Raw genomic sequence first — 20,699 nt, 5'->3', positions numbered from 1 at the left:
CGGTAGCTGCATTATGTGTGCGGAACAACGAAAACGGATGAAGAGTCAAATTAATTGTTTATTTTTAAACTAGCTGTTCCCGCGCGCTTCGCTTCACCTTAAAAAGTTTTCCCGTGGGAATTCCGGGATAAAAAGTAGCCTATGTTCTTTCCCAGGGTCTAGACCATATGTATACCAAATTTCATTCAAATCCGTTCAGTATTTTTGGCGTGAAAGAGTAACGGACAGACAGACAGACACAGTTACTTTCGCATTTATAATATTAGTTAGGATTACCTCTATCTGGGTTCGAAATTCTCATTAGGTATGATTTAACAAAGAGGAACCAGCTCTCAGACACATTTCCAACGTGAAATTAGGATTTACGAACATAATAATATACAAAAGGCTAAGTATTGCACGTTGTAGTTGAACTTTTAAAGGCATATTTTAGGCTGTAAATAAGATTTAATATTTTTATCTAATGTTTCCTTATAAAAGAGGACAGAGAGACCTGGCACATTTTAAGAGGCTGCAGAGTTATAAATGAAATCGATGTATAGTCTGAAGAATGGTGGTTGATCATCTTTATTATTTTTAAAAATCAGCTTCATATCACACCCTGGGCAGTCCGTAGTCAATATTGACGTCAAAAAGTTTTTGGGATATAGGTACTATTATTTTATTATGACCACCACCACATAGACCATGTTTAGATCTTTCAAGTAGGCTGGCCGAGACAGTAACCTCGGCCAAGCACTTCACAACTTCACAATCCTAGCCGTTCAATAGTCGAGGATCGTCCGAGGATACTGTCTCGCTACTCTACTCAATAGGTGTAACAAGAGTCACTTCTCCCCGTGCCGTGTGCTGGTGCTGCGGGCCTGCGCACGCGCCGCCGCGCCGGCAGTCTGCAGTCTGCGTTGGACGAGCGGCGACGCTCACTCTCGGACTAGTTACTGTGACAACATGTGCATCGCTACTGTGTAAACCAATACTGTATCATCTATTCTTTCGTGCGTACGGATTTATTGTTCTCTGTAAGTATTTTTCCTTTTTTTTACTTTTATAGGTTAAAAGTGTGAAATGCAAATGGAAGTGCTGTGTTTATGTAAGCGAGAAGATTTTATCGCCTAGTTTGAGGTTGCGGAGCGGAAGTAGAGGATTTCGGTATTCTCGCTATTTCTTCATTGCGTTTGTTCAGACGATTTTAAGAGTTCGCGTTATGTGTAGGTAGTTACTTCCAGTAGTCTCTGTGTCAGATGCGATACCTCTATTTGTGAAAAGTGTTATTTTTTTTTAATGGTTTACATCGTTTGATGGATCATTTTGTCGTATAGAAAAATTCAAAAGCCATAGATCAGTAGTTTTGCAAATTAGGATATAAGTACGTTTTTGTGTTATCTATAACTTTACTATTTATATGAAGATTTTGCTAATGTGATTAGATGCCAATATTGAAGGAAACTTAATTATACTCATACATTGCGAAATATGCATCAGCAATTTTATGATCACCTATAAAATACATACATTTATAGCCGATAAACTCATCTTCATTTGTCAAGAAACTTTCTTATGTTGGACATTAGTACAATTAATGCAATCGTTTACATTTTGATTCCTGGAAATGAAACTGGCCTTGCGCTCTTAAACAATACATAAGAAAACATAATACCTACATAAGAACACGTTATTATGTAGGCTAAACGATAATTATGTACATATATATGACAAAGTTTGTGGACAATACGAATGCTTAGTGCTAGAGCCTGCTGGTTATTTAAATAAGTTCAATCATAGTTACGATAGAACACATTACGATAAATAGTAGTAGTACCCTCCAATAACATCATCACGACCCATCACGTCACCACTGCTGGGGCACGGGTCTCCTTCCAGAAGAAGCCCCTGACTGGCAAATCGACAATGTCAAATACGTCCGGGCGATTGGATGGTGCATTGGTTAGTGAATGACTTCCGTGCCAAATGTCACGAGTTCTTTCCCCGAACGGACTACATTTTTGTAAATTGCCAAAGTTCTCAGGACTTCATTGTTAAATGTTTGTGTCGTGTGATATCTCCAACCCACCTGTCAAACGTAGAGATTATGATAACCTTCCAGTAGGTACTCGAGAAGTCCAATGTCCTGCAGTGAATTATTACGGGCTGTGCACTTTGTTTGTACCTTTGCTTCTGCCAAAGTCTAAAGACTATACATAATATATAATATATAATATATTATAAAGACTGTGTAAAGACTATCTACAAAGACTACCTACTAACAACTATACTGACTGGCTAATCCTTTACCACAGTGACGGTAAAAGGAAACAGTGATCGCGCTCTGGTGTTTGTCACGAAGAAGTATTTTTTTTATAAATTCTTATAATATTGCAAAGATGATTGGATGGAAACGAGACAGCGACACGAAATCGTTAGTTCATCTAGCGATTCTAACGGCTTGTTCTACGTAGAGCTCCAATTAGCGAATTAAACAGTAAATACTGAAAGTAAGGTATCTTGTTACTACTAAGACGTTGAGCGTAACAGTGGTGCATCCTACAACAAAGATAATGAAATCATTCATGAACTCTCACAGACTGAGTTACAGCAACGACAAAAACTTCTGAAGTGCCTCAATTATTATTCAGTTTAAGTTGTTATACGAATTATTTAATTATTAATTACAAACGCATTACAGAGAGTCAATTGCGTAACCAACAACAACAACAAAAGAGCATCACATTTATGTTCTACTTATTATATTTTTGAATATAGAACATCCTTCACTGAAAGCGCTCGTGGTTTCGTTCTACAGTTTCATCATCACATATCATTTCATCTTTGTTAATTTATTTACTTATTTACCTGTAACTTAATCTATCGTTATTTTTATTTCATAGATAATTTATTTTGCCATAGGAGAATACAACATTGACCTTAGTTCCACAATAAAATAAATCGGGACAGAATGTATACAATAACTTTTTTACTGGTAGGTCATTCAATTATACTCTCACGGGCAATGAAAAGGTTCCACTGAGAAAAGCACCAAATTACTCGTAAACTGAAAAGGCTAGCTTAATGACGCCTTCTGCAACTTTGAAGAACATTTAACAGGGCATCAAGATTTTACCATTAAAAAAATGTAATATTTTGGCAAAATTTTAAATGAAATGTTTAAAAAAAAATGAGTTGTTTGGTGTCGGCATTATGTGAGTGGAACTTTTTCATTGCCCGTGAGTGTATAGTAACTGCTCTCTAGGTACACTGTCGAAGTTTTACCTGTCCGTTATCTTCTATGCAGGTGTTAGAATGTAATACATTCGGTACGTAACAGATGACGATCGCGTGCGATACGATCCAGCTCGGAGCATTCTGTGCTGTCGAGTGAAAACCACTAGTTTCTACTTCCAAAATTACTTATTGTTTCTAACAATTACTACCTATAAAAATATAAATGTACTAGGCAACCAGTGAGTCTTAAATTCATACTTATGGTGAATTGAAGATAAGGGAACCTCTATATTTAATCATATATGTATAAACAATACATAGGTGGGACCCCCTTAATAATGAACTCGACAAATTGTGCTATGCGAACTTAATAAAACTCACCTAGTTATAATGTGAAATATGAATAGGGAATTGTTAATAGTAGTATTATCATTGCGGCAAAAACTAAATAATGACTGCTACTATAAGATATTTTAAATAAAGCTATCTATTTAAATGGATGATTTCGATGTCGTTTAATTAAACCATAATTAGGCTAATAAGGCCACTAATATAGTTAAAACACGGGCCCTTAATGACTTGTTACCGTTTCATTATGCATGAAATCAATACACCTATTAGAGAAACGATGCCAAACTATATTTATTTGGAATACGGAAAACCATTTTCTTATTTATTTTTATTTATATAAATCACATCAACAGTACATATTATTACAATACACTTACAAAAAAAAGGTTAGAGAGGTACTTATCTATAACCAAATGTGTGGACAAAACAATTTATCCAAAGTTAGAATGAGTCAGTTTCAGTTTGATTTTAGAATACTGTCAGTCATTTGTTAGTGTTCGTTTTTTAATTATTTCAGTTTATCTACAAACTACTAAAATTAGAAGTAAGCTACATATTATCATTCATTAGGAGAGGCCTATGTCCAACAGTGGACTACAGAAGGCTGAGAGAGAGAGCTACATATTAATCATATTATGGAAAATCGATGATTAAAAATGGAAAATTCCTCGTAGAACCATGAACAAAAGACTAAAATTAGATAATGCATTTTATTCTATACGTGTTTTATTTTACTAGTGTTATTTTTGTTTTATTATATATTTTTTATGTTTTTTTTTCTATAGCCTACTTATTTTCCCACTGCTGGGCAAAGGCCTCCCCTTTCATCTTCCACACCTTTCGATCCTGTGCACCCTCAGCCCAGTTGTAATCAAAGTTGTCCAGGTCGTCCCGCCATCTCCGTCTCGGCCTGCCTCTGAATATTTAAACTAAACTTATTTTAGAAAATTTGCAATTTACTTATCGGGTATATTTTTTGTAAATATTATGTTACTTATAGCATTTTTTAAAAAATGTGTCTGGTTCCATAAAAACTGTACTGGTTGACAGCGTAAATGTAGGCCATCGCTATACATACGCATTGCGGAGTGTAGAATCAATCAAGTCATTATGCATTATTTAACATTATGTTATGAGTATTATGACTGCCTTGTCATGTTACGTTTTTGCGTCAGTGGTCGCAAACACATCTTCTGATTTTAGTGGGTTTTTTTTCTTCTTAATGTGGAAGTGAAGCTAGAGATAGAGACTTTATAAACGGGGATAAAAAACGGCTCTCAGATTTATGAGTTATCAGTTGTGCTAGTAGTTTTTTTTAAAATAGTCTATGTATTTTCCCACTGCTGGGCAAAGACCTCCTCTTTAATTTTCCACTTATCCCGATCCAATGCGGTTACTTCCCAATCCGGCAAGTTCTAGTAGTTAGTTTACTTAAATATTTTTGATGAAATTGAGGAAAAGTAACATACACAGCATATACTGCCAAAAGTGGTACTTAATTCAAACTAACATTTAGTATAAATCATACCGAATGTGCGGCGCACTTTCTCTTTCGCTTCATAATAATAATTGTAAGATAAATAATTAACGCAAGTAATGAGAATAAGAGATTTCATATAATTTTTCTGTATCTTCACATTAAAACTTCATGGATCGTCTGGTCTTAGTCTTGTTTTTAACTAGAATTTATAGATCCACGGATAATTTGTAAGATGTTTAGAATAAGGGCTCATTACTTTTGACTGACTGAACAGATTTTAATGATACTTAGCTGCAAACACCTATGGATCTAATCCAGCAATTATTATTTTTAAATTAAATTCTTTTTTTTTCCAAGCAACAATCACTGCAATTCAAGGTAAGTAAAAGAAATAAAATACAAATGTGTGAAGGCTCCAAATATTTAATTTAATTTTATGCAATCTTTGCAATAACCTTGGCTTAACGGAGTAATGTAATAACCAACAATAACAGTAGAAATTTCTTTGCACTTTCGTCTCTTCTTTCTACGACTCACGAGCAATGAAAAGGTTCCACTTGCCATTGACGTTCCATAATTATGCCACTCGAACTTTTTCATTGCGAGTGTATTACAATAAAATGTGTGTGTATTACTATAACTCCGCAATAGAAAGAAAGAATCATTTATTTGACACACTGAACAATTAAAACAGAAACAAAAAAGAATACTACAAAAAAAATAAAAAACAGAAAATAATACAATACAATCAATCAAGGTTGCTGTCCAGAGCGTCAAAAAGGCACCAGCTCAGCATGTGCTGTGCCTTACATAGGACCAACGACTTCCGACACCTATCGAAACTAGTTCCTCGAGTCAATCCATATTGTATTAGTAGTAGCACCTAACATCTAGTTTACTTAGGTTACCTAATCGTAAGACTAATGGATCTAGATGCTGCGTCACGTTAACTGTTCCTTCCTATATTCAACCTCTTGCGACACTCGGCCTTCCTCATTGGACCACTAAGTAACAACTAAAATCATGATAACTTTATGGTCGGTATTTAAGTCGTTGTGGTGTATAAGGTCTCAGCTCTTATTGGTGCATGATATACTATTTCATCATCAGCCAATAATCATCCACTGCTGGACATAGGCCTCTCCCAAGGAGCGCCACAACACTCGGTCCTCGGCCTTCCTCATCCAACCACTACCGGCTACCCGCCTAAGGTCGTCAGTCCAGCGGGCAGGAGGGCATCTCACGCTGCGTTTGCCTGTTCGTGGTCTCCCATTTACTTATTTACTATTCATAATGTTCTGTTATATCTACCGGGTGTAAGGTAAAAAACTAACGAGATAAGATTCTCGCAACAGCGCTTCTAAACTTAGTTTTTCGCACTTTATCAATATGCCCTTAAGGTATATACTATACTGCCTTACTAAGTTTGGATTATTTCGCACTAATGCCCCTACGACGACCGAATGGCGTAGTGGTTAGTGATCCTGACTACTGAGCCGAAGGTCCCGGGTTCGATTCCCGGCTGGGGCAGATATTTGTCTAAACACAGATATTTGTTCTCGGGTCTTGGATGTGCCCGTAAAATGGCAATAGGCCCGCACCCTATTACATTGGGACTAACATAACACTCTGGCGAAAGAGTGCAGCAATGCACCTCTGCCTACCCCGCAAGGGAGTACATTAGTACAAGGCGTGAGTGTGTGTGTTTTTTTTATGCCACTACAAAATCTAATAGTAAGTCGGGAAATATTCGTGTGGGTTTTATAGAGAAAATATACATACCTACCTAGAGCCTTTTCAGATTTTGAGCCCGCAAGTACTAGCCGGTTTCAATCCAGATTAGCTCAAGAAGAAAACTGGTTGCCCTGTCCACAATGTTAAAATTTATACAACACTGCAGGCTAATTAAATGATACTTTACCCGTTACATGGTAACTAAATCGAAATCTTTATGATGTGAATACAAATGAATGTTTTATCAAGTTGAAACATATCTGAAACAGATTAAAATAATTAATGTAGAATTGTTTCTAGGTGGGGCCCGATCGTGAACTCATTTTACAACACTCTATTTTGGATCCAAAGTCAATTTTATTAAGAATGCTTTTTACATTTTGAATTTTGAATGAATTTGACTCCGATCACTTCCTATGTTGCTTCGTTCTTTGTCGAAATAAGTTCGCGATACCACCCACGCGATATTCTACTTTTTATTGTTTATTGGGATTCTGAATTCACTTTAATTTTAGTAAGTATATAAAAACTGATATTTCGAATAATACAGCAAAATTAGATTTAAGCAAACAATCATAATGTTTTAAACGGAGAATTTACCATTTGGTGCCGACTACCGATATGTCAAAAATTTTGGTTAATTATGATTTATTTTTATTTATTTATTTATTAACAAACACATTTAGGTACATATTTAACAGTATACAACACAACAATAGGTATGATGATTATACCTTCGTGACCTAATTTCCTAGAATTCATAATTTAAACATAAATCATATACAGGCACTTAATAACCAGTGGTCGGTAAAAACAAACATCAATTATAAAGTCAAAGATCAATTCAAAGACATGACTAACAACATAGCTCATAATACACGAAAAAAAAACATAGCTCAAAGCGAATTTGAGATTGATATTCTAAAACCATCTAAAGATTACTATAATTTATTGGTTGGCGCCTCACTAGGTCATCATCTCATCAGTAAAGTCACTCCCGTAGTATGTAATCGGCAAATATCCGATTTCTTGATTATGCATTCATATACAGTAACATTGCGAATTCATTCATAATTAAGTGAGTGTCAATCGCCTCTATTACATTATTTTGACATTGTTTAGGGCTTGAGTTTTATTTGTATTATAAAGGGTGTGCCGTAAAAATAGTGGACCAACGGAAGCGGAAGGGGTCAATCTAAATCACTTTTGTTCTGTGATATTTGTAAATGTGCGAAAAAAAACATCATTTTTTTTTCTCATTAGGATATTAATCATAAAATTAAGTGACTATTTTCAGTGGTTAGTCGATACCAATAGATTTTTACTTCAGATCAGTTAAGCTTAGCGCCATCTATTTTAAGTATTCAACATATTTAATTTGAGTGACAAGCGTGTTTCAAATGCTAAAGACAGATGGCGTTGTTTATATAGTTCCGCTACTTGGCAATGGATGTCGCTGTTTTCCAATCAGAAGTTACTGATGATTAAGTGGAATTAATTATTCAAGTTTCAGGTTATGCCCATAAATTAGGTTTATTTTGAAAAAATATATAGGTTTTACTTTATAGGGTAGGTAGGAATAAATTATTTTAGAATAAGGTTTGCGTGTTCTTAAATACAAATTAGCGCCTATAGTGTAGGTATGCTGCTGATTGCTGATGGAATAGTAAGTTTTTATCTATTGTCTGAATTAATCAAATTTAATGCGGGATGATGCGACCTCTTAGCATCAATTTTCATCGTGAACGTGAAGTAGAATTCATCGAGTAATTTTGTATGAAAATGTGAACAGCGCCCCTGGCGGTCGGTAGCAGAACTAAAATTTTCCAACAAAATTCATCGAGCAATTTTACTTCACGTTTACGATGAAAATTCATGCTAAGGGGTCAGATAAGAAATTACTCACCTCCGTTTGCGTATATTATCGAATCTGCAAGCACTCTAGTAGAATATTAGTCTATGGTAGTAGGTGTATGAGTTTTGACTAGTTCCTATTAACACCGTGGCGCTAGTGGTGCAAACATGGAAAAGTTTTCTCTTAGTCTACAAGACCTATTTTAGCTTAGCCTCCTTCTGGCCTAACACTGCGAGCTGTAATTTGCAAAAATTTATTCATTTAGATAATACTAGCCAAACATTATACAAAATACTAGTTACCTTAATCAAAATTTTTAGTCAGCTTTGTAAATAAGATAAAATATGAGACACGTATTATTTCATTTTTATTTTCAATAAGAAATAATATTGTTAAATGAATAATAATAAATTTAATTGAAATAAGTACTGAGTGACATTACACCTTATATTAGTACCAACCTACGTGGATAGTTTGTTGAAATCTATAAAAGTTTTTGTTTTCTCGCATACAAAGTGGCGTCTCTAGCGGAAACTATCATGAAACTTTTGAAATATAGACTTTTTTTGTTTTCGTAAATTACAAACCCTGTGCTAGAGGCACTGAATCTAACAGAATGTACATATGCCCCCTACCACTAAACATGTATTCACTTTGTCTAAGTATAGAGTGGTTTATGTTTTTTTATGTTTTGTTACAGTGTTTTATGGACGTGGTATGAAAAAAAATATATTCTATTCTATTCTATTCTACTCTGAAAAAACTGAAAAATGACTGTTTTTTCTCATACTCTAAAATACGTACTAAATAGATTTTCATACTTATTACATTATAATTCATCTAGCATGTCCCCCAACTCCAAGCATGAATTGAGCATTTTGCTCTTTTTCTTCTTTGTCTTCACAGTAAGTACATCTTCGTCCGTTTTCCAGCATTCTCAAGTTTGTTAACTTTGGTTAGGTTTGACATATTTCTAAGACATTGAAGAACTCAAGTTACCTACTTGACCCGTTAATTAGCGTAGCTCTTCCCCACGCAATGTTGCGGAAATCAGGCAGACAAACTAGTCGAGCTACAGTCTAGGCTGTAGACATAATGGATACTGGTTTTATACACAGCACTGATGACAACACTGGTAGGCGTACCGCTCTCACTATGATATCTCACGTATACCTCGCTGTAGGAACTTACTACCTACTGTTACTGGTGACTCTTAGTACTACTCTAATATAAGTACGCAACAAAAATATATTTTTCCTACTTATACACTCACGGGCAATGAAAAGGTTCCACTGAGAAAAGCACCAAATTACTTCTAAACGGAAAAGGCTATCTTAATGCCATCTTCTGCAACATTGATGTACATTTAACAGAGCATCAGGATATTACCAACTAAAATAGGTTATATTTTGTTCCAATTTTAAATTAAATCTTTGATAAAATTGGGGTCGTTGGTTGTTGGCATTTTGTGAGTAGAACTTTTTCATGGCCCGGCAGTGTATCTGATTAATAAATATTTTTATTGGTACCTGCACCCCTCAATGTTTGTTTTATTGGAAACGGAAAGGGCAATGATAGAGCCTACAACTTTACCGTCGATTCGGTAAGGTCACGGCGCAGCTGTCCACTTCAAACGACAGGAATGTTCTCACGAGACTATTGCCTCGTCCGAACTAGCCGTATGCACCTCGATTAACGGACAACAAATCATTATCATTAAAGTGAGAGAGCATCGGAATCGTCGACCGACGCGCACTCGAGTGGAGCCGCGGTGGACCGACGCACGCGCCCGGCCCGGAACACTGCCCATCGTGCTTTCTAGCGTTCCAATTTCAAATTAAACAACTGCGACTTGAATTAAAAACAAAACGAAAAAAAGAAAAAAGTGTTTATGAACACAATAAGCTGCCAGTGTCACTGTCTGGTCGTCAAATTCGTAATTTGAATAGGAAGTGACCGTGTGAGATGAAAGTGAAATAGGAATTTAATGTGGCCAGTTTTGTTGTCTGTGAACGTAACCGAAGTAGACGCTCTAAACACCAGTGAAGGGGGATTATTGTGAAAAGAACATTCCGGATTTTCAAAATGCCTGCAAGGTCAGTAGCTTTTTAGTTTTGATGCAGTTTTAATTGATATTTGACAATTCAATAACAATTCAATACCTCTTTAGGTACTAAACATGTATAAAGTGCAAGGCTTCCAATGTTGATAGGTACTAGCTAAATAGCATAAAGCACACCTATAACTTTTAAGTTAGTCCAATCAAATATAGAAAGTTTTCACCCCACATCGCCGTGTTGAACCGTTGACCTACAAAGAACCGGTGTTTAATTCAAACTTTTCGGACGACATTCGCGTAGTTAACTCTTGCGAAATCACAGCTTTAAAGTTCGTTAAACTCGGAGATGGCAACATTTCGATCAACACATCGATTAATGCCGAACTGTGACATAATTTCAACATGTGTGTTACACCAACGCACCTACATAGGTATAACGTCAAACAAGAACATAAACATAAGTGATCAGTTTACCCAAAGAGTTAAATCAATGGTCGAAGCTTTTAAAACAAAATTTAGTTATGTAGCCGAATAAAAAACCACTGCCATCGCTCAAGATCTCACTATAGACCTAGCTAGAGTGAAAGGAAGATCTGATGCATTTTCCAAAAAAACGACAACATAATCTGCAGATAAAGGTAAATCCGCACAATTTAGCAGCCTACGTGCAACACCACATGTAGGTACGGGCAGTGCTCATGAAGCCACTGACACAGATATAGAGACAAGCAACAAGATCATTAATGAGATACTGCAGGTATCAACTGAACGGGACTCGGTGACCAACTCCGTAACGGTTTTGGCAGAACTGATGCGGAAACTCCGTTTTGCAGACGAAAATTAAAGATTCAGACACAATACATTTAGATACAGAAAATCATCAGGACAATTATAAAGGTAATATAAAAAACTATTGACTGACGAAAATTAAAGATATTTAGATTAGCAACAGATGACAAAATACATCTCAATAGCGTTATGCAACACGAGTTAGGTAATATAATATAATAAGCGGAGAAAAGGTCAGTCAATTCTGCAAACTACATGTCCAGTCCACCTCTCCAACAATTTTGAAGTTTCAAAATGTTGTTCACCTTCTCGACATGTGCTGAAAATTATTACCAAATAGCGAAGATGGAATGTAAGGTTTAAATTAAATTTACGTACTTTAAATGAATTTACAAAGAAACGTTACCGCATATTTCCCAACCCCTTTACATTTTGTTGTGAATTGCAACTCTTTATGTTCCATATACTAATTATGTATTATTGAGGTTACTTCACTTCATATAAGGCCCTCTTAATAGTGTTGTCCTTACGAAACTGATGAGTTTCTTCTTCATTCATTAGTGTCGTTTAACTAATTATGTGTCGTACGTTGTCACGTAATGCACTTAGCATGTCACCAAATACCAGCGATGCTCTTATATAGCATAGATTTTTTAAATATACTTATTCATAAAACTATAAAATCATAGCTTTGGATTTTAAATTGCGTAAAATCTTCGCCTCTAAACCATGTCACGACAATTTGCCAGATCCTAACAAAGTTGGCATTGACCCCAACAATGTAAATACTGCTATTATCTAGCAACACAATTTCATCCAATATTGTACCTGCACTCTGCAGGTGCTAATAGAAACTGAGAGTGGTGGTAGTGTATAGATATAATTCGGCGCGTTACGCCATTCGCTAGCCGTGCCTAACCATAGTGTCAATAGACGAGCGATCTCCAGCTTTCACTCGGCCACCGCTGTCCACTGTGGAATCGATCACTCACTTACGTCAACGTTTTCAATTGCACATCGGGGCTGCACGTAGGCCTTTGTCCCACTAAAGCCTGTCCTCAATAGAGTCCTCCCATAACATATTCTGGTCGGATTTTGTTTCGTCGCAGTTTTATTAGCCTGCACCAACTTAATTTGCTGTTACGTGATTGGTTGGCAAGCGCTTATTAGGCAGCTGTTAAGTGCTTTGTCTTATATGGAGTAATCCTGATGCGTGACCGTAATGAGACAAATTTGTTACTCGCAACGCAACGGTAACTGTAACGTTTAAGCTAGTTTTACCGCTAGCAAAGTTGACAAAATAAATTCAAGTTATATTTATTAAGACCAAAATGGAAACTTAAGCAAGAAAATTGAAATTTTAAAGAGCAATCGTATTTGTTTGCAGTTTTAAACATGCATATTGCATAATTGCAATTAAATCCTATTTTGCACCATTCCTGCACTTGGCTCCATGTCTACGCTAGCTCTACCATCTACCTCCTATAAGATACAATGATTCTTCTTCTATCTACTGATATTATCGTTTTAGATGCGTATTCACGTTCACATTTATAGCCAAGAAGCTTAAAAAATCATACGTAAGAGATAAGATTTTTCACTGCTGCGATATTAATAAGACTAATTGTCTGTTGTTCTTCATAATTATTATGCAACGGCGCTCCTTGCAGCAATAAGCTTAATTCGAGGCCGCTCTTAGCGTAAATAATGGGTTTGGATTTGAATAAGTCTATGGTAGTGGAAAGATACCGTTTCTTAGTTTGTTGTTTTGTACAGTTATATTGCCAGTACCAAATCCAACATAACTACATTGAAGCTGTTTTTATATTCGCAACTACAGCCTCAAACCGTTATTTGATGTGACAATGATTGTCTCTGAATATTAGCAATCCTATCATACCACAAAAATTTCACACATAAAACAGATGTTTACATAATGTAAAATAAGTAATGTATCTAACAAATACTCGTACTGTGCACCAACACGCATTAAAAATACTTTAACCTTGTTTGTTGCAATGCGTTATATTTAGAAAAAAAAACCTTTTCCAAACACAATTAATGTTTGAACTCTCATTCGAAAACAATGGTATTATAAACACTTGCGCGTAATAAATATATTTATTCAAATTCAGTAGGCGGAAACCGTTGCGGCTGTGCGGGGCACACTTACTCAGAATAGTAATGTCTTCATTGAGTTATTCAATATTCACCTATTCCCCACGCGTATCTCTCGGGCTACCGGTGTTTGTTGAACTGAATGCACTACAGATATCACAATTTAACATCGTTTGTGATAAAACCTAGTCAATAGCTCTACCCATTCATAGACCGTGTTTTGACTTTGAAACGCACGAATATCGTCTGGTTGTGTCAGTCGAAATTCGTATATAGGTATATCACAACGTAATTTGTAAACCTATTTTAATTGACAAAAAGCTCTATGAAATCGGGGGTTAGTGTTAGTCACCGGCACGCGAAAATATTTGTGAACTTTACAAGGCACAAAAGTACGGTACAGCGACTGATGGAACTGAGTGTACTGGTATGTATGTCGATTGTCAACTTTACCCTACAATGTCTAGAGTGCCACGTCTAAATACAGTCATTAGTAGCTATATGCCCAGGTGTAGGTTGAAATTTACATTCGTCGCAGTAAGAAACCATTTCCTTACAGTTTCAGTGAAAGTGCAATTACTGGCATTTTTCATGTTCACAGAGTTCTGTAAATAGTCTAATTGGCTCGTTTATTCCAATTGTAGATACTTACATTGTATCAGTAGAAATGTAGCTTATTCTTTCTTTACTTTTGTGTGTTCAAGCTCTCTATCGGTAGCTGAGTTAGTAGGATGTGCGAAATTAATACCTATCTTATAGGTATACAGTAAATTATCTAAAGTAATTGCGTGAATACACCGTGACGCTTCTAAACTTAGTAATTTCAGTAAACACGGACCTCTTCTAAGCCAAGGTAAAGCCAACATGGCTACCATCTAAATTGCAAAGCAAACACACCTTAGCTATTAGGCGACTACCGATTGCATGTTGCGTGTTGCAATACTGTCCACTGTCCAGGCTCCGTTTGTCCACACACTGAATTCAAAAACAATAGAGTTTCGTTCAAAAGTAGCTTATTTTACAATATCAATAAGAATCACGAGTAAAATATGGAAGCTATTGCTAGGAGACGACTGCAGCCGATTAAATTTTGTCAGATTCCAGATGTTTCTTTGCCTAATTCCTTTGGCCTTTAAAAATATTACACAAATATATATTTTATACATATTTAAAGGTATAAATTTTGGAAATTCTCTATGGCATCAATTATTACCGTGGCAATTTAGAAAACACGTCATCATCATCATCAGCCAATAATCATCCACTGCTGGACACAGGCCTCTCCCAAGGAGCGCCACAACACTCGGTCCTCGGCCTTCCTCATCCAACCACTACCCGCCACCCGCCTAAGGTCGTCAGTCCAGCGGGCAGGAGGGCGTCCCACGCTGCGTTTGCCTGTTCGTGGTCTCCACTCGAGAACTCGTCTACCCCAACGGTTATCGGTTCTTCGGCAGATATGACCAGCCCACTGCCACTTCAGCTTGCATATTTTGACAGCTATGTCGGTAACCTTAGTCCTCTGACGGATAACCTCATTTCTGATACGATCCATCAGAGAAACCCCAAGCATAGCTCTCTCCATAGCACGCTGAGTGACTTTAAATCGGTGGACCAGTCCTACCGTCAGTGTCCACGTCTCTGCACCATACGTCATCACTGGCAGGACGCACTGGTTGAAGACTTTTGTCTTCAGGCTCTGAGGAATGGCCGAGGCTCTGAGAAAACACGTAGACTTTATTAACTCCAATCACGTAATACTCGTAATATGAGAAATGAACCGCGAAGGAGGCAGATGCGCTGAACGCATAAAGCTCTATGGAGATAGGCGCACTCGCACTAAACGTAAACTTTCTCGAACACTTTCAAAACTTGTAAATTGCGCGTCAAGTAGGATACATGTTTCTCTGCAGCTCGTTCTCAACAACTGTGTACAGTGATAGAGTTGGTAGCTTCTTCTTTTCATAAATATCGCTCTTAGATCAGTATTTTTTTCATATTATTTTTCAAATTCTATTCATTTTTTACTTCGGCCTGTTCATTAAGAAATAAGTAATTCCTCCTGAGTTAAGACGAGTGTTCTGTAAAGATTTGTTAGAGGTACCTCGGTTAACAAGACGATTGAACTAAAAAACTGTACAAAATAATAAACATTTGTATGAACAATTGAACATACTAAACGATACAGTAATTTTGCAAAGCGAATTTGTAGTTAACTCTGCGTACTTCCTTAGGAACCTAGCAGGCTTGAAAATGCGATCGTGGGTAAGAAGATTTGCCATAATAACGGAGACAGTGAGGCTATTCCTGAGCAAACAACCGGTAAACTTGATATTCTAGTTATAGACGAGTGACGGAAATACGTAAGTAAGTTGCGGGTAACTAGTGGGGGGATACGCAAATATGGTAAACATAATACAAGAAAAATATCAGTATGATAGCGTCAATAACAGAAGTTAACTAGAAGACAGAATACTTTTTAAAGAACTTAACTGTTGAAGTCCTACTTTTACTATTTTTTACTACATACGATCTTTCTATACAAATCTGGCCGAATGTAAATTATTGACCCCGTAGTAGGATTCTAATTTCCATTAGGCATCGTTTTGCAAGATATGATTTGCCAAAAACAACCCATTCCGCGTTGTTCTATGGCCAATATGAATCCAATCGAACATTCTAGCATTTTCCATCACTAGTGTAAATTTTTCATGACCACAGCAGACCGGTACTGGGTTAATGAATGAATATTCGCGTGCGCCAACCTTGCGTGTTGACACCCACAGGGGTTGATCAAATGTTCATCGGACATTACAATTTACAAGATTTTTTACTGTTTTGATTAATAAGCGATAAGCGATATAGCTATTGTTTACCGTGAATACTGTTGTTAATCTTCTACCAAAATCAAATGGCAAATATTTCTAAAAACCAGTTACAAGATTTATTGTGAAAGTGAAAAATATATAGCAGTGTAGGAAAAAACTAATTAGGTATTTTCGATACGCTTCAAATATTACGAATAGCTAGCCAAAGACGAGTTCAATGAACTCAAAAACAAAAAAAAACTGAAATACCTGGAGCGTAAAATTGAATAAACAACAAAGGGGTTTTAAGAAGATTGCATGTTAAAAGTACAAATATTGATACAGGACAAATATCACACATTCGAGCCTGTAAATGCACATGCTATTTGTATACATAATGATTTATCTTTTGGATTATCACTTCCTTCCCTTTTAAATGCTATCTTATGTAACATGTTCACATAAAGAACAACCAAATTAAGGGTATCTATTTTCAACACAGGGAATCTATGATGATTCTTTAACATACTCTATGTAGTCTTTACAAAATATAGACAATATTGAACCAACCGCTGTGATGTCAACTTATAAATATTCAAAGCATACCTAATTTACAATTTGATATATATTATGCAGTGCAGGGCGATCCGCCCCCCATTCTAGCATGGAGGGGAGCGCCTAGCAAGTTTATCCTTCCGCTTACATTCCTCGACTCACATCTTTACTAGCTCTAGTTCCAACAGAATAGTCTGAAGGCACTTGAACTTGCTCGTGATCACCGCGTCTAATCGGGCCCGTCACAGTCGCCCGGGCGCCGCCGCCACTGGAGGGTCACACTAGATTACGAACAACTACGTATAGTGAGGCTTCTCCACTAGTCTCGAATGTATCGTGTTTTACTAAAAACGTACATGCATGTCAGAGTACGGGTTTTGCAATTTACTAAAATTAAAAGAGTTTAGTTTTTCTTCTGTCATCTTCTGTCACGCATTATGTGTCTGAAGTTTCCGCTAGAGGCGCCACTTTGTACGCCAAGTTATTGAGAAAACGTTAACCTTAATAGTTTTTGACAAACTATCAAACCTCTACGTACCTACTAGACGTACACATCTAGTTCTTATCAAGCTAGAGTCGTACCGTCAAGTCGCTACGCTCCATCACCAATGTTTGGAGTCAATGGAGTCGTCACACGGCTTACTGACAATAGCATTATGCGCTTTGCTGCCATTTTGTGTGCCATGAGAATCAGTTCCGTTTGTTGTCACTTAGTCTAGTTATTTGATATTGTTTGTATTACTTATGTAAGAATTTTATAATCAGTTACTTATTAAATAATTGATATTGCATTTTCATTGCGTCAGTAAATAGTTTCTTGAAAATATAAAGGTTCTCCTGTTAGACTCTTAGACAGAATCTGACCCCTTAATATGATTTTATTTCATACAAAATTACTCGATGAATTCTACGACACGTTCTCGATGAAAATTCATGCTAAGGGGTCCGATAAGCACAATATGAGACAATAAAGTTGCAGCACTATGACTGGCGCAAAAAATTCAATTGCAGTAAAATAAGAAATATATACTTCCGCATTGAACCCATTTATTTCACTGCTAACTTTCTTCTTATGTAATTTCACCTTCAGCAAATCGTTGGTGTTTCTTCTAAACTCTGTAATTTTATACGGAGAATGTAACTGTAGCTTGCGACGCATATACAGTGTAAGTGTTTGTACGTGATAACTATCATTAAAAGTATTTTAGTCTACAAACTATAAATATATTTCTAGTCAATGTTTATGTTTTTTTAAATAGTTTCTTGTTTGTATTATGTCTAGACTACTTTAATATAAACCCCAAGACAATCCCAACGTTCATAATTTATACTTCATTATTATGCTAATCAATTTCTACTTCCTCATTCATTACTTGGTTTGAATGAACAATGTCGAGAAGGTAATATCTAAAGCGCGCATTAGACGACAAATTGCCGCATGGGTGATGAAAGTAGATTGTGTCCGTCGAGTGAAAGTTCACGATTGTGGAAATGAACATTACCTTACCAAGTTCAGAACAGCCGAGAAAATTCCACTTAGGAGACACCTTTCGTCATTAACCGTCGTTTACTTAAAATTGTTGTCATAAATTTCACTGAGCGCTAGGTATTTGTATCGACTAATTCGAATTTGTTTCTGTTTGTACCGCTTTTAATTATGTTCATAAAAAATATAAATACTGATTTATCTCAGTTTATGGAGATATATTGTGTTGTACTGCGCAGACCATCTCTAAGTTTTTAATAATGTCACTTTCAAAGCTATTCTCTTCTATTTACTTATGTTTATCTTCAATAAGCTGAATAACGGCACACCACGTGTTATTTCTGTCGCAGCTGGCGTTATCAGTTATATCTTCGAGGCCAAGGTCGATGACGTATGCCACTTTTAGTTCACTAGGCTCGTCACAAGATGCCACTGTTTTCGCTGTTCTACATCGCGGTATGGTTTGGTTTTAGTGAAACGTATATAGTGTTTCTGTTGCTAAAGTCTCGTTGCCATCAGAAGGGTCTTAACTGACTCGACTGAACAGCGAGTGATGAATTGGGATATGAATCTCTTGATTACACTCCGCTCACTCACAGGTCAACTATCGCAGACCTGTGAGTCGAAGATCTGACGCTGTTTTTGGCCCCTTTAAATAACTAATAACAACAATAATACAATGAATTGTTTAAATGTAAAAAAATATTTAATCTAAATTCATGAAGGATAACTTCACAAAGATCACTGAACTTAATTAAAGATAATTAACTAATTTCGACAATATTTCTGCTTAATTCATTACTGACTGGCTTTTGATTTTAAAATTAACATAGGTACCAACATACATTTCACAAATCAAAATAAATTCAATTTATTTATAAATTATGGATTAATTAATACGATTATTTATACTTTCTTGTAAAAATACCAAAAATAGGCTTTGTTCATCATCTTCATACATTTGAATTGTGACTATGCTATGACTTGTTTTTAATTATTTGGATAAGTTAAGTATCTAAATTAATACCCAATAACTTAAATGAGCTTTGTCTTTATAAGTTAGCCGCAAACTTTTTGGAGTTTTCTGGTACGGCCTGAATTCGATAATTTTTATGTGTATGATGTTATTTTCTTAGTGCTGCTAAATTTTTGTTAGGTATAAATTATTTTAATTGTATGTCTTCAGTTAAACTAATATGAGCACTTACCATTTTCCGTTTATATTTGCAGCGAATCTTAATAAATTTATTATTACCTGAAAAATACAAATAGAAACTTTTAAATTCAAACCATGTCTGCATTATAAAATTTTAGGAACATGTCGTTTAGAACTTAGGTATTTTTATACGTAAAGTGCATGAACAAAAAAATTAATTTAGGTATGATGATATTTATTATTGCACTCGTGGTATATTATATGGTGGAATAGAAAGCAACTTTACTAAAAAATAAGGGGTTTTAAAAACAAAAATACATAAAAGAACTTGGATCGCAGACACTTCAAATCCTTTTTAATTAGTCCTTATGATACTTATGTGACTAATAAAACATAACACTCAAGACTGTTCTTATTTATAATTCTAAAAAAAAGTTCAGCCATTCAATATTTCCGCTCATTCTCCTAATTAACCTCTTCACTTCTCTTTCAATTCCAGAAAGTACCCTTCTGTATTGCGCGGGCGCAGCCGGCAGCAGCATGGGGCAGGAGCAGTCGTACGCGCACGCTAGCGGCACGCGGCGCCGCTACACTGACGCCGACGACTACCGGCACGGCCCTGACTACCGCGACTACTACGACTCCGACTACAAGCGACACCGCGCGCGACGCTCCGCTGACAGCTTCAAGAGCGACCTGTCGTCGGCCGAGAGCAGCGGATATAGAAGCGGGTCTAACAGCGCCTATGAGTACCGGAGCGCCTCCGAGCGGTCCCACAGTAGCGATTACTGTCGCCTTTCGCTCTACAAAAACGATCACTACAAAGACGTCAATAAAGAACTCTACAGACCAGTGAAGATACCTAAAGAGAAACGATATAAGCTCGCTCTAGACATCGAGAAAGGAGAGTCCATTAAAAGCAACAGAAGCAAGCAGAGCTATCTCAGCGACACAGAGAGGGGGTTGAAAACCAATTCGGCTCCGACGAAGAAGGTCGGAATCCGGAATTACACTCCGAAGATTCTGACGGAGGAGGACCAGAATAATAAGAAGCTGGACAGTTGGATGTAGAGAGAGCTAAGACTAGTAGGAT

At 36.4% G+C, this 20,699-nt stretch overlaps 2 protein-coding genes across 4 annotated transcripts in view; one reads left to right on the top strand and one right to left on the bottom strand.

Annotated features, from left to right (window-relative positions):
• LOC105390242 (flotillin-2) overlaps positions 1–20,699 on the bottom strand; it is a 195,508-nt gene that overhangs the window by 92,935 nt on the left and 81,874 nt on the right. The window lies entirely within an intron of this gene.
• Positions 902–20,677, top strand: LOC125488518. 2 transcript variants are annotated; one of them, XM_011562063.3, is made up of 2 exons: positions 902–1,019; positions 20,106–20,677. In XM_011562063.3, the coding sequence occupies exon 2, from the start codon at positions 20,147–20,149 to the stop codon at positions 20,675–20,677; it is 531 nt and encodes a 176-aa protein (XP_011560365.3). In that variant the 5' UTR covers positions 902–1,019; positions 20,106–20,146. The 2 variants fall into 2 exon arrangements, with proteins under 2 accessions (XP_011560365.3, XP_048482214.1); XM_048626257.1 differs by lacking the exon at positions 902–1,019 and adding an exon at positions 10,411–10,735.

The sequence above is a fragment of the Plutella xylostella genome, chromosome 16 (assembly GCF_932276165.1).
Source record: "Plutella xylostella chromosome 16, ilPluXylo3.1, whole genome shotgun sequence".
In the NCBI taxonomy this organism is placed as follows: Eukaryota; Metazoa; Arthropoda; class Insecta; order Lepidoptera; family Plutellidae; genus Plutella; species Plutella xylostella.
Note: the sequence above shows the minus strand (reverse complement) of the source record. Positions and strands in the feature narration are given on the sequence as shown.

What these genes read in the sequence shown, in the direction of transcription:
- LOC125488518 (XM_011562063.3), top strand. Translation starts at nt 20,147, where the DNA reads ATGGGGCAGGAGCAGTCGTACGCGCACGCTAGCGGCACGCGGCGCCGC.